The sequence below is a fragment of the Nannospalax galili genome, unplaced genomic scaffold (genome assembly GCF_000622305.1).
Source record: "Nannospalax galili isolate Female #2095 unplaced genomic scaffold, S.galili_v1.0 scaffold304, whole genome shotgun sequence".
Classification (NCBI taxonomy): domain Eukaryota; kingdom Metazoa; phylum Chordata; class Mammalia; order Rodentia; family Spalacidae; genus Nannospalax; species Nannospalax galili.
Genome location: NW_008352325.1, coordinates 3,162,318 through 3,177,842, shown reverse-complemented (window position 1 = coordinate 3,177,842; position 15,525 = coordinate 3,162,318). Strand labels below are relative to the sequence as shown.

Here is a 15,525-nt window from a genome sequence, read left to right as displayed (position 1 = left end):
TCTCAGGGAAGGCACTGGATTTCATTGGTTTGTGTTTGAAGTGAGGAAGAACTGAGACATCATGGAAAGTGTAGATAGGCAGTGGATGGAAGTTTTGTGTGTGTAGAATAAAGAGGTCTTGGGCATGTTCTGAAGTAGACCGAATACAAAAACAGGCAACGAAACAAGTCAAAAAGAACCTTATCCATTATTCCAAAGAGCTGGAACTTTACTGGGCATGTAGTTGTGAATGGGCAAGGTACTGCAAGGTCGACATTGCCACACTACAGCAGGTGCACAGCCTTTGGGGAGACTGTAGACAGAGAAGCGGCATCCTTGATGTTTGCTTTGACACCACTCCCATCATAGGCGGAAAAAATCATTAATAATAAACCTGGGACAACAGCCACTAGAACAGAAATCTCTTTGTCATAGGCTACCACAGATTGGAAAGTAGTATAGGACACACCACAAGATGATTGTAGACATGAGTGGGCAGGGACATCAAGGAAGCCAAGGCTTCAGGAGAGGGTGGGCAGTGGGCTGGGTTGATGAAGAGTCATTTTGAAGCAGGGAATAACCATGATTTGAGGGAGGATTAGACCAATGGGAGCCCCTGGGAAGCCTGTGAAGTCACAACTCTCCTGAGGTCTCATTTGCAATTCTCTTTGCTGGGTGATAGGGAGGCTGTCTCTAGTTTTGCAGACATGAGAGCTAATGCTCAGGAAGATGAGGCTCTACAGCTCATACAGGGAACTGAGTGACTTCCCTAGGGCTCTTAGATGCCAAGAGCACTTAGTTGTCTTTTCTTAGGGTTGTTTGCTGTACTGCAGCATGTAGGGATGGAGGCCAATAGGACGAAAATGACTAGGAGGAGAGGAAGGGCTGACTGGACCATTTTAGTGCTACTGCCTTGAACGTCCCTGTGGAAGTTCCAATGACCTGAGAAGTGAAAAGGATTTGTTACTAGCTCTTCTCCATGTTTCTAATAAACACAGGTGATAGCAGTTTCAAAGGACATTCTCATGACTAAGGCCTGTTCCCTAGCATCCATCGCTTGGACATCTTCAGATGCAGAAGGATCCGGATATACTGAGATTCTAGAGAGATGGGACTTGGTGATGTCGTGGAAGTTCTTTCGTTATAAGTAAAACAAGAGCACAAACCTGGAATGGGAAACTTACATATTATGCAGGGGCCAGGATGCAAAACTAGAGCATAGTTGAAACCTCCTGTAGGTCTCCCTGACAGTTTCTTTGTAGAGGCCTACACTAGGAAATGATAAAGTGCTCCTCAGAAATGCTCCACTGCACGTTTCATTTTCCCACTCTTTGAAGAGATCAGTATTTATATGATCACTAATTGAAATAGCTGGCTATGTGTGACACCAGCTATGACAAGTGCATATGTAGAACAAATGTCCCCCAGACAGATGCAAATTAGGGTCGAACTCATGGAAAAAATAAAACCTCAAGGGACAGGAGCCCCTGTGGAAAGTGGCATATGGTACCAAAAAGTTTGTTTAAATAGTTCTTCCTTCATTTCCTTTCTCTCAAAATTTACCTTGTTGGAATGTTACAAGGATATTTTCTGCAAAAGGCACTGTCTGCCTACCTAACAATATCCTTGGGAAGTGGGTGATAGTAGAAATAAGTTATTGACACTTGTCTCCTGAATGTTTAACATGTACTAAAGATGACTCAGATTGCTTGAGATATTCTGTATGAAATATTAAAAAATCTAATAAAAACAAATTAAAAAATCTTAAACTTGAGCAAGTACTCAGTATGAAATAACTAGATATTGTATGGACTACCTATATACTAGAGAGCAAAATGGCTACATATAACCTATTTTTTCCTGCTAACAAGCCATAGGCCGCTTGTTCTAATTAATATGTTTCTTTGGTATATTTTTAGCTATCATACAAAATGCTGGGTTTGATTATGGCACTTCATACATGTCTGCCATTGTGTTTTGCTCATGCTCACCCCACTGGCCTGCATCATCCCCCTCCACTCTCCTGCTGGTACCTTTCCTCCTTCTAGTTTAGAAACTCTTTTTCTTTCTTGTCATGTATGAATATATGTATATATATACATGTATATGTATATTCATATATTTAAAAATATGGATTCTACATAGTTACTTATGTTTGAAAAATTGTGACTACCCTGGGCCATTCTAAACTCTATTGTGATTGTGACTGGGGCCTTAAATCAAACACCTGACAACGCCACTTAGGCTTCATGTTTTTGTTTTTTTTTTTATTTGGGTACCAGGCAACCTTAACGGTTATCAATTCCCAGCATGTTACCTAGCAACAAAGCCAATTTGCACAAAAGCAATCAGAATGAGATCATGTTTTAGGACAGCAGTTCTCAATTAGAGGGAGGGAAAAACTGAAAACATTGGATTTGGAGCCAGCATACTTCTTATTAGTGTCCTGTAGCACTGCTTGTTTTCCTTAAGGTCTGGATTCATTAAAATGTGGGTTCGAGGGAGGCAGCAGATAGTGGAGCTTGTAGAATCTTTGTGAACATTTTTTAAGAGGCAAATCATGACTGTTGAACCTTTTGTTTGATCTAGAGTAGGCAAGAACAGCCAAGAGAGGAACATCCTCAGGTCTGGAGTCATTGAGACATTGTTATTTTGTTATCGCATATAATTCTTGTGGCCATTATACTCAGGTTAGAGGCAGATTGACTTGATGAGATCAGTATGTGAAAGTAGACTGGAGAAGAGATCATGGTGAACCCTGGATACTGTAACCCAATGATGATGGGAGATGAAGAATAACCAACTAGCCAGTGAGGCAGGGAATAGAGACCAGCAGAGGAGGAAGACCAGAGAGAGAACCTAGCCTCCTAAGTGAGTGCCTCAGTGCTGTGTAGGGAGGAAAGAAGACTCAGAACAGATCTTTGTATTTAGTACATGGAAGTCATTACTGACTTTCAAACAGAGAAGTTTGGAGATGAAGTCTTACAAAGTCAGTTAAGGAGAGAAGGTAAGGGAAAACAGCTAAAGCACATGTTCTCAGTTTCCTTTCAAAGGGAGCAGAGAAATGGGATGATTCCACAATGGACAAGTGATCTCACAGGATGGTGCAAAGACAGGACTGTTTGCATCATACCTGTTCACTACTGCTGATGGCCCAGTAGAGAAGGGATGATTGATGAGCTAGAGAGGTTTGCTGGAGCACTGCTGGTACAGGGCAATGAAGTGACCTTAAGAAAAACTAAAGATCATCTCTTCAGAGAGCACAGGTGGCTCACACAAGGCAGAGTGTGTGGGAGTCTCTATCCACCTTCATCATTTTTCTTAGTTAACAGCACGTGCATAAGCTAGCATTGTGGCACATACCTGTAATCTCAGCACTTGGGAGGTCAAGGCAAGAGGATAGGGAGCTTAAAGTCATCCTTGGCTATGTGGTAAGTTCAAAACCGGCCTGGGACACGTGAGCTATATTTCTCATAAATTACACACACACACGCATTTTAAATGTGCACTAAGAGCCATACTTTCAGGGGCAACTTCTTAGGGAGTACTTTTTGTGATAAAGAGGTTTGTGGAAATGGTGATTTGCATTATGTCATGAAAATTGCACGTGCTACTGATCAGCTGGTAGGAAAGATTTAATCTTGCAGGAGGGAACACTATAAGCAAATACTCTGAAGTTAATGTATATGTATATGTATGCACACACACACACACACACACACACACACATACACATACACACACACACACTGTTCCTAGAAGCCATAATTACTTAACAAAAAAATCCCAGTGCCAGGTATGGGATGTATTTCTATGAGTTATTTCTCAGTGAGTCCCCAGAGGTCCTCAACATAATACTAACTATTACTATCACTCTTTGTTACCTACCAGACTAGATGGTAATTCTCTATTGTTAAAGGTACTGCATAATTTGGTTGCAGGACAGAGCGAAATCAAGTTGGTATTGGAAGATTCTACCCCAGTGATTAGGTTTCACTGCGCTGGAAGGTGCTGGGGGGTGGGAGGTCATCAGTGGTCTTATCTAGCTATAAACGTGAGAGCTATGCAACTGGCCATGCAAGATGTGGCCATCGGTATAATAGTTGCATGATTGTTATGGGGGTAACCAATCACTTTCTGATTGGATTTGAGGCCCACTCCAGAGGAAGGAATTCATGCCTTGTACTGGAAACTGGAAACTTGATCATAAGCCCATGACTGGGAGGTCATAGAGCTAGAGGAGAATCTACTACTGTTGTTTTGCTAAATGGATGTGGCATCAAACTGCCTTCTAAATATTGATGTTTACACCCATAGACTAGTGCTGTTCTCAGCCTTGGGCAGAGAAGCATCTTTTTGCGGTGATAAGCAGTTAAGGCAGAGACTTAAACTGATCAGCATGCTGAGAGTAAGTGACTGTTGAGTGCTAAGCCCTAAATGGGACATTTATCTCATCCTTTCCAAATTTCAAGAAACACTGGGGAAGTGGGGGGGCAGCGGGAGGAGTATGAGACCTGAAGGATGGAGAAAGCGCTGTGAAATGTTGCACGCTGGATGTGACATGGCCATGAGCTCACAGCAGTTTTGGCTACTCCACATAAGACCTGTATGCTATAAAGCCTGTCAACATTCCATCACAGAGAGGGGAGGGCCTCATGAGGCCCCATCCTTCCTCAAGGAGCTATGGGCAGTTCAAAGTTGCTGGAGGAGGGGGAGTCATTCTCTTCAGTGATAGACCCACTGCTAAACTGCTCATGCACCAGTAACTAAATAACCACCCCAGGAACATGCTCACGTAGGAAGTACTAATGAAGCACAATGCATCACAAAAAACCCAACCCAAACCAAACAAATGAGCAAGACCCGCCTTCCGAAAGACATGAAAATAGGAGGGGGACTCTCCAGGCAGAAGAAGGGGTTCAGTGAGACTGAGAGGGGATGAGAGAGGGCGGGGGTGAGAAGGACCAAATGCACTTATACACTGGGAAATTGTCAAAGAATAATACAAAGAGAAAAGAGTGCTCTCCAATCATTAAAAATGATTCTAATGACAACTATGGACTTAAAACTTAAAGGTTGAAAAAAGAACATTATTAAAAGAGTGAAGGACAATAGAACATTGATTTTTTTTTGGTCTAGTTAGTTGATTACAGGGTTCAGAGAAGAAAAAAACATATAGTTTGTAAAGGATGCAGAGAACTGATACTCTGGAGGGAGAGGCTGTGTGACTCCATTGGAAGTAAATGGATTCAGCAGAGGTGTAGCAGAGCCCCTATGTCTCATGGGATATGAGAAGGCCCAAGGAGAGAATAGATGAAGAGAGCATTGTACCCAAGAGCAGGTCGTGGATTAGAAGAGCACAGCACATGGGTAGGGGTGTCAGTCATGGATTGGCAGAACATAGCACATGGGTAGGGGTGTCAGTCATGGATTGGCAGAACACAGCACATGGGTAGGGGTGTCAGTCATGGATTGGCAGAACACAGCACATGGGTAGGGGTGTCAGTCATGGATTGGCAGAACACAGCACATGGGTAGGGGTGTCAGTCATGGATTGGCAGAACACAGCACATGGGTAGGGGTGTGATTGTCATGGATTGGCAGAGCACAGCACATGGGTAGGGGTGCGATAGTCATGGATTGGCAGAGCACAGGACAAGGGTAGGGGTGCGATAGCTATGGATTGGCAGAGCACAGGACAAGGGTAGGGGTGCGATAGCTATGGATTGGCAGAGCACAGCACATGGGTAGGGGTGTGATAGTCATGGATTGGCAGAGCACAGCACATGGGTAGGGGTGTCAGTCATGGATTAGCAGAGCACAGCACATGGGTAGGGGTGCGATAGTCATGGATTAGCAGAGCACAGCACATGGGTAGGGGTGCGATAGTCATGGATTGGCAGAGCACAGCACATGGGTAGGGGTGACAGTTTCTGATGACCTGGGTTTGAAGGCTGGCAGTTTTAGGGAGAACAGAGACAGATGTATTGAAACTTAGAGTGATTCATCTGTCCCCACATCTAGATCCAGAGAGGGAAAAGAAAAACTAGCAGTCACGAAAGAATATTACAATGAATGTGTGACTGGCCTTTTATTCCCATCTCATTTGGAGTTCATTGTGTGACCTTTCCTTTAGTTCAAGAATAGACTTTTTTATTCCTTGCATGTGTCAGCCCCCCAGTCCTGTTAAATGCTCTCCAACTGTCCATGGAACATATTGCTCAAACATTCCAGCCTCTCCACATCCCACCATTCATCCAACTGACTGCTTACCCTGCTGTCTTTAGAGACAGAGGGCATTCCCATTGCACCTTGGACTTAGCTCTTCATATTTTATTGTTATTTCTTATCTTGCTTTTCCACCTAACTCTGACTTTCTTGAATCACAGACAAGATTTGTTTTATTTCTCTGCCCCTAGTAGGTGGCAGGTGCAATGACTGTAAGGGTTCAATAAACTTTTGCTGAATAAATGAATGGATGACTGAAGAGAACTCAAAACACAGTTTCTGGCACATAATTGGAACTTAATATAAAAAAGTCTTTCCTCCTCTACTGTGCTGCTTAACAATGTTCTTTTACAAGGAATCCGAAAATTTAAATCTGCAGAAATTGTTTGTTTTATTTTGTTTTTCTGCAATCTCAGTAATTAGAAAAATACTAGATGCTAAGTAATCTCCAACTTTAAAAATCAAAGAAAAAATATCAACTAATAATAACAGTTGGCCAAGGTTTGCAGATTGTTTTCCTTTCTGCTCTTTATGTCTAATCTAGGGTTCTGAGCCCTGCAACAAGGTTAGAATGATCAGGCATTGCCAAAGAGTCCTCCACTCCAGAGGGTATATAAACATTGTGTCTGTGTCCCCAGACAATCTCAGGGACTGAGCGTCCTGGAGATGCACCTTCACCTGGAGAAGAGTAAAGTCCCTTGAGTCCACTATGTTGGCTAATATATATTCATGGATTGAAATGCCCTGAGCACAGTCATCAGCACGAACCTCTGGAAGGCAGACATAGGGATCAACCCCCTGAGTGCTGTTGACAGAAGAAAAAGATGAGGCATTTTGCTTTAAGTGACAAATGTAATAAGAACATGCAAATTTGAAAACATTGACAGTCTCTTTGACTTTTTCTTCTCTGTCTTCTTGCTAACTCATTAATCATTAATATGCCCCAAACTGGGGTTAATAGACTCATGTCCTTATTGTACTAGAGTCATCCAGGTGGGAAGATGTTGGTTAGGTTGTAGAGCCAAGGCAAGTTGAAACTGGTCCATTCTTTCTCCTCTTTTGACTAGGCATGCCTAGAAAACAAGAACTTAGTTATTGCTCTGAGTTTAGATTGAGATTTAGCAAGCAGGAAGTGCCCTCTAAGTTTTAGATGGAACACAAAATATCTAGACTGAAAATTAGACAGTAAGAAGTTGATTCGAGCCCTCTCTGTGACAGGATAGAAAGGACAGGAATAATAAAACTGACAAGAAAATTTTACTTACTCATTAGGCAAGGAAATCATTGTGATTCACTCTGTTCTTTGCATAGAATCTGGAAGAATTCCAGGAGCTAAGTGTTTTTGAAGCTCAGCTGTGTGGAGCTCTTGTGATTCTCCTGCCCCTGTCTAGCCGCCTTCTCTTTTGGTACAGAGTGACCCTTCAGTTGTAGGATGTCAAGAAGGGTTAAAGCAGGGCTGTAACTTGGGGGCAGATTCTCCACTTGGTTTTAGTGGTCAGGGAAGGTTTAAACAGGGCCTTAAACAGTAAAACTTAAAGTAGATAATGAAGACAAATAAATATTGATGTGGCCTTTAACGGACACAGTAGTGTGGAAACCATGCATAAGAAGAGAGGATAGACTCCCTCCCTTAGGTAAGAGGCCAAGCTTCACATCAGGAAGTTTTTGTGCTGGTTTCTGAAATCTGGACCTCTCAGGACTGGAAGGTCTCTGAGACAGTGAGAGGCTTATTCTGGTATTAATGACAATTGATAATTTTTACTTTGCACATAGTATCATTGCAACTTCGTGATTACATAGTCAAGATGATGGGACCACAAGAATTTCACGCACAGTGGGCTAGAGAGTTAAAGACCTCTGATAAGCCCTAAGGCTTTGCCTCAGCTGTCTCACCATTTTTCATATTGTTTTATGGGAATGTAAGCCCACCCCATTCACAGGAAACATGAGTGAAAAGAAGAGAGACACTTTTCCAGAAAGTTGACCAAAGTGCTTTCTATACATAATGCCCAGCAGATACTGTGACTACTATCATGCTTAATCCACTGACATGGTGTCATCTATCCATCAGTAAGCACAGTGCTACTCTATTATGCGTGCAACTTAGCACCCACACCTCGTGGACATAAAATTTTTTCATGGTTTATAAAGCCCTTGGGCAATGTAAGCCATTGTCCCTGATGTCAAACTGAGAGCAAAACTTTCAGGTGTTCGGGGAGAAGATGAGAGCTTTCTTGTTGTTCCAGAACTCTTGATGAAGTAGGGCTAACTCAGCATCAGCACAAACCAGCACGAACCCTGTCTGGAGGCATGAAGAGGAAGCTCTCCATTGGCATCGCTTTCACGGGCATGTCAAGGACGGTGGTTCTGGACGAACCCACCAGTGGGGTGGACCCTTGCTCCCGTCGCAGCCTCTGGGACATTCTGCTGAAGTTCCGGGAAGGTAAGAGCTGAGACTCATTCCACTTTCTCTCCCCACAGTGCTATGCTGGGGAAAGGGGTGGCTATTCATACGCCAGTGAGGATACATGGTCTTTTTCCAGAACAAATAAGATGTTCCAACATTTTATGAAATAATTGTTAAGTAATGTATTTATAGTACTCAGAATGCCTACTTTGTGTTTGATCTCTTAACTCAGTTTTAGCAATGACAATTCATTGTCAATGAACTTTAATCATAGATGATGTCATTTGAAATTGGCTTTCCCCAAATTACATTCCATTTTGGAAGCATGAATGATTAGAAGAGGCAATCAGAGGTCATCTAGGACAAACCCTCCTGTGTCAATCAGCTTTCTACTGCAGTGGTAAAATACTCAACAAAATTAACTTACAAGAGAGGAAGATTATTTGGGCTTATGGTTCCAAAGATTCCAGTTTATGAGTAGTTAGTCTTTTTTGCACTTTGCTTTTCTGTTGCTGTGATAAAACACTCTGATCAAAAGGTACTTGGAGAGGAAAGGTTTTATTTCATTTCACACTTCCAAATCACAACCCATCATAGAGGAGCAGTAGGGCAAGAACTCAGGACAGGAACCTTGAGGCAGGATCCATAGAGGAACACTGCTTGCTAGCACACTCTCTGTATCACTCTTCGACTTGCTCTCTTATACAGCTCAGGCCCACCAGCCTAGGAATGGTGCTGCCCATAGTGGGCTGGGTCTCCCCATATCAGTCATCAGAAGAGACAATCTCTCACAGCCATGTCCACAGGCCAACCTTGTATAGAACGTTTCTCATTTTAGGCTTCTCCCAGATGACTCTAGGTGGTGTCAAGTTGACAATTAAGGCTAGCCAGGATGATACTGTTGTTTGGAACTGTGGTGGCACAGCTCATTGTGTTAGAAGTTGCAAGATACTCACCCCATGATGCTTTCAAAGCAAGAGCATGCTTCAATAATGTAATTTCCTTCCACTAGGTCCCACCTCCTAAAGGTTATGCTATTTCCCAATAATACGACAGGCTGGAAAACAAACTTTTAACATACAGATCTTTGGAAGGAATTCAAGATCTCAATGAGATGAGGAAGCTAAGACATGGCAAGATGGACATGCAGTAGGCTCACTTCTCTAGATAAAACTGACAGACAAAAGGGGTAAACAGGTCTATGGCTTAGAGGGGTCATATTTCTTTTGTTATTGACTATTTGCAATTGTGAGCATTGTATAGGCAATTACTATTTTTCAGCTGTTGTTTTTTCCACACTCCAGACAGGTAGGAAGCACTGCTACAGGTATTTTACATAGAAACCTTGTCTAGACAGAAGATGGGCAATAGTGGCACGTGGCTTAGTGCTGGTATAAATGCTCTGGAGGTGAGGTTAAGCAAAATCTTGCAAAAATGTTTTTCTTTTTTTCTTTTTATTTCTGAACATATGACTTTCTTTTGGCTTAACTTGAAAACCTCCACTTTGTGAGGGGTATGTAATGATTTGCTTTACATGAAAACAGAAGAAAATAATAGTAAGGACCAGTCCTTTTCTTCAGCACACAGAGAACAATTCTCATGCTTATGTCCCAAAATTTTGATGGATTACAGAAGGAGAAAATGGAGAAAGAACATGGGAAATTTCACAAACAGATGTGCCTTTGTTGTTTTATATGAACTTGGTTTAGGTTGGGCAGTTACATGTGGATGGAGCTGGCTCAGGGGTCATGGAGCCGAGCAGAATACTGGGCCCCAGGGAGGCATCAAAGACTGGTATTCTCACACTTCCCAGGAAAACAGAATTTGTGAGAGATGCCATCCTTGGAGCTGGGTGACTGAAGGCCAGGGCAGATTTAAGGGTCTGTAGATAGCAGATCTCAGAGAAGGTAGAGACAGGAGCTCTAAGCTTGCCAACCTGACACCTTTTGAGGTTTGTTGGCCAAGCTACAGAAACTGAGGGAGCAGTCTCAGGTGGTCTTAATTGTCACCTAGAGATCAAAAGAGGCTACCTTGTACCCTCAAGCATTCAGCCCCCTTGCTTCATTAATATGTATGACCTTTAGGGAGAGTTGAAGGGTCTGCAAAGAGAAAACCCAAAGCTCTGGTGCAAGACCCTGAATATTGCTCCCAGGAATTGGTTAAACATTGATATTGGTTTTCTAATTTCCCTACCACTTTGAGTGGGGCTGATATAGAAGATGAACGCACAGTAAGTAAGTTACCCCTGCTCTTGTGAATTGTAAAAATAAACACTGCAAGCCCACTGCTTCTGTTTACTTTTAAATCAAAGCTGAATTCTGTTTAAAAAAAGTATTTACTAATTATATCTTAATGATCAACCTTTTTTAGTTTTAAAAATTTATTCTTTGACACATTCTTACATGTGTATAATGAAGTTTGAACATATACTTACCCTCCGTCCACTCCTCCAACTCTCCCTGGTCCCCCTAACATATCTCCCTTCCAACTTAATATCCTTTTTAGAAATAACCCACTGAGTCCAATTAGTACTGCCCATATGTGCATGAGTGTGGAATCATCCACTGGGGCATGGACAGCCTACCAGTAGCCACCACCCAAAGAAAAGTGACTCTTTTCCCCAGCAGCCATCGCCTGCTGGTAGCTCCAGGGAGACCCTCCTCCCTCCATGCTGGAATTTTTCTTTGTTTGTGAGAATTTCGTGCATGCATACAATGAAATGAGCATATCTACACCCCATGTCCCCCTTCAATTCCCCTCATATTCTCCCAACACAACAGCCCTTCCTAATTTCTTCTTCTTCCCCCCCCCATCTTTTTGGTAGCTCACTAAGTCTTGTTAGAGTTGCCCATAAGTACATGGGTATGTGACCATTCACTGGAGCATGAAAAAACCTACCAGTGGGCACATTCTCAACAAAGAATGATTTTCCCTCCCCCCAGCAACAACTTGCTTGATCTTGTGCAGGCAGTCACAGCTGCTGCTAGTTCATGGGTGTAAAGCCATGTCCAGAGGACAGCATCCAGCTCTCACTTTTTAAAATGTTTAGCTGACAGAACATTTGAAAAATCATCATAAAAGCTACTTTAGACTGATGCAGTGAAAGTGTGAAACAACTTGCTTGATCTTGTGCAGGCAGTCACAGCTGCTGCTAGTTCATGGATGTAAAGCCATGTCCAGAGGACAGCATCACATAGAACCCCTTCCTGTCTTCCAGCTCTCACTTTTTAAAATGTTTAGCTGAAAGAACATTTGAAAAATCATCATAAAAGCTACTTTAGACTGATGCAGTGCAAGTGTGAGAAAAAGAAAGTCTTCTTTAAATCAGGCTGTTTCAAGTCAGGTCATCCCTCACTGTCTTTTCGTTGCTTAATGATGATTATTTTTCCCTTCTGAGGACTCCTTTGGAATTGTCCTTGCACTGACTGAAGTATAAAATCAATAGTGTGTAAGCAGATTAGATAGGCAGTGGTAAAAGAAAAACGTGTCTTCAAAAATCAGAATGTGTATCTATCCATTCCTTTAAACAGCCCCAAAGCATCTCGGCACTGGTACTGCTTTGTGAGAAAGATTTAAGATGGTGTAAAAACAAATGCTACCTACTGGGTAAAAACGAGATTTTTCCATCAGAACACTGTGCACCAGGTGCTCAGTCTATTGGGGATTTTGTGTGTGTTTCTTGCTTATCGATGGGCAGCATGAGCTTTTGATCAGCCCCAGTGCCAGTCCTTCAGTGTCTCCCATTGTAAGATCAATAGTGAAGAGACATCAGAGCAAACTGGCACATCACAACCAAACCCCTGGACCAGGTTGCAGACTGGATCTGCATTTCCTCTGTGACAGCAGGGAGATGGTCACATTCCTCTGAGCGTCAGCTTTCTCTGTTGCAAACGGACACAGTTGCAGTAGCCCATCAGTTTCTGTGAGCAGTGCTGCATGCAAAAGTGCACAGCGAAGTGTCTGGTGGGTGAGTTCTCCTTCCATGACAGAGTATCATTGTTTCTGAAATTGACAAGAGTAGGGGAATGTGGGAACCACAACTTTAGGGAAGAACTTTTGGAAGGAGTAGAACACACCACCTGAATCAGGAAGAGAGATAAGGCAGCAATGACTTGAAGAAAAAACCTCGGAGGGTCGGGGGTATCTCAGGTTACAGTAGCACCCCCAGAAACCATCATGAACCAAACAGCAGTAGATTTCATCCAAATTCTTTGGGAATTATTTACTTATTTTTCCAGGTTTATTACAGTACAGCTGACAAATGAAAATTGTACTTATTTGTGGCATATGGCATGATGTTTCACTATATGTATTCATTGAAGAAAGATTAAACAGACATAATTAATATATGCATCTCACAAATCTTTCTCATCCCCTCTTTGTGTGTAGCATTTGAAATCCAATCTCTTAGCAATTTTCAAGTATACAATGAATTATTATTAATGAGCCACTGTGTTGTGTAGTAGATCCCCAGAAACACAGTCTATGACTGCACTTATTCTATTTGATAGAATGGGTAAATGGGACCCATATGAGCCAATGGGGAGAAAGGAAGTGAAAAGTAACAACTTCTGTTTATGTAACTGAAGTAAACTTGCACCCAAATACCTTAGCTTTTCTGGCTTCTGTTCTAGGGCAAATCTGACCTTTCTCTCTCCATGGAATGGTAATGAAATAAGAAAAGGTGGAATTCATGGGTGACATATATGAGCTTGACATGCTTTTGCAAAACAGATGTGGGGCTTGGCCATCTCTCCCTTTAGGAAGGCCTCCAACTTAACCCTCTATTTCCGGCTCCCTCATGTGTCTCCCACTATGTATTTTCTTGGGGTTCAAGGCTGCTGTGTGATTTCCAGGGAAAAGATATATGTTTTGATCTGGTTACATCTAAGACACAGAAAACAGAAAACAGAGATGCTGCTGGACACATAGACTTTGTATTTCACAGCTGTTTCTCTCTTCCGGCCTTGCAGTATCCTCCCAACCCCCATGAAAGAGGGAAGGGGAGTTTTGTGAAAACCATAGTCATAACATTTGGGAAGCTATAGAGGAATAATTTTCAGGGTCTCTAAAGCACAAAATAGACTTGGCTATGCCATTTTTCACAGCACCCATTTCAGTTTTTTGAAAAACGCTGGTCAGTCTTTCAATTCTGTCTCAGCCTGCCATTCACAGGAAGGTTGCACAGGCTCTGGGGGCTTTGTCCTGCTATTTCTGATACACCTTGTGCTCGGATGCAGGTCGCACCATCATCTTCACAACCCACCACCTTGACGAAGCAGAGATGCTCAGTGACCGTGTAGCTGTCCTCCAGCAGGGGAGGCTCAGGTGCTGTGCTCCTCCTGCCAGCCTGAAGGAGGCCCACAGCCAAGGACTCACCCTGACACTCACGAAACAAGTAAGAAGAGTTGTTCTTTTGTTTCACTGGTAAAGTCCCTGTCCCATCTGGGGCCCCAAAAACAAACCATGAAAACTGCACAATTAGAGGCCTTTTGTGCACAATATCCCACTGACTGAAATAAATCCCCTTAGGCCTGAGCAGTGAGAGCTGGCCTCTCTGAACCCCAGGGTGCATCAGTAACCTGGTAGGCACCAAGAGCGGCTATCAGGAAGCATGATGACTAAGGCATTCTAGAAATCTTCATTGACAGGGCTGCTCCTTTTGGGAGGCTAGAACCTTGCCCAGTGAAGAGACAGGGTCAGTGAGGAGGTGGGACAAATGGGGTCAGAACCTGAGAGGTCAAACATAAAGCGCATTTATGTCTCATCACCGCCTGTTGTCAGCCAGGGCATGAACAGTGCTCTGGGATTGGAATCAGGGGAGTCACCACCCAGGTCCTCATGACTGCTCCTGATCCTTCTGACCTTCAAAATGCCTGTGACCTGAATCATGTTTTCTCTGTCTTCTCTCTAGTTGAGACGTATGTCTTTCCATAGAGAGGCCCCACCCCTTCCTCTTTGGCTGGCCATCCTAGTCTCAATTTTTGGAATATTCAAGCCTGATTTCTGTAGTCCAATGGCCAGGATTTGAGTATCCTTTGTGATTCTCCAGGGGAGAAGGGCATTTCATCAGTACAGGTCCCTAGAGCCTGACTGAAGGGTTTTTGGAACCAAAATGGGTTGTAGGTCAAAACTGGGCTTACTAGATTTACTGAATGTAGATTTCTATTTCATAAAAGAGGAAAGAAGGGGCAAGGGGATGGCTCAGTTATAAAGTGCTTGTTTTGAGGACCTGGGTTAGATCCCTGAAACGCACATCAAAATACCAGACTTGGTGACAGGTGTTTATAATCCCAGGGCTGGCAGGAGAATCCCAGGAGAATCCTGGGGCTCACTGCCAGCCAGTCCAGCCTAATCCTGAGCTCCAGGTTCAGTGAGAGACGCTGTCTCAAAGGAGGTAGACAGTGTTCCTTGGTATGACACTTGAAGCTATCATCTGCTTCCACATGAGTGCATGCATGCATCTGCACACACACAAGCAACACACACATAAACCCACACATTAGAAAAAGAAGAAAAATATGTAATGCTTCACTGAAATGTCTACTTCTTTTTTAAAAAATATTTTATTATTTTAATTTTATGTGTATAAGTGCATTGTCTACATATATGTAAGTGCACCCATGTCATGCAATGCCCACAAAGGTCAGAAGAGGGCATCAGATACCCTGGAACTGGAGTTACTGACAGTTGTTAGCTGCCATGTGGTGCTGGGACATGAACCTGAGTCTTTGGCAAGAACAGACTGAGCTTTCTCCAGTCCTGGCCATGATGGATTCTTATCCCTCTGAATAAACTCTTCTATAAGTTGCCTTGGTCATAGTATTTTATCACAGCAACACAAAAGTAATTAATACACCTTAGAACTGTACCCAAACCATAGCATCCAGTAGGGTATCTTACTTACAGTG

General features: G+C 42.9%; 1 protein-coding gene across 1 annotated transcript in view; it reads left to right on the top strand.

Moving 5' to 3' along the window:
* Abca13 (ATP binding cassette subfamily A member 13) overlaps nucleotides 1-15,525 on the top strand; it is a 449,044-nt gene that overhangs the window by 213,445 nt on the left and 220,074 nt on the right. The window contains exons 39-40 of the mRNA XM_017802262.2: nucleotides 8,454-8,650; nucleotides 13,855-14,012. Coding sequence (XP_017657751.1) covers nucleotides 8,454-8,650; nucleotides 13,855-14,012 — 355 coding nt within the window. The remainder of the gene's footprint in view (nucleotides 1-8,453; nucleotides 8,651-13,854; nucleotides 14,013-15,525) is intronic.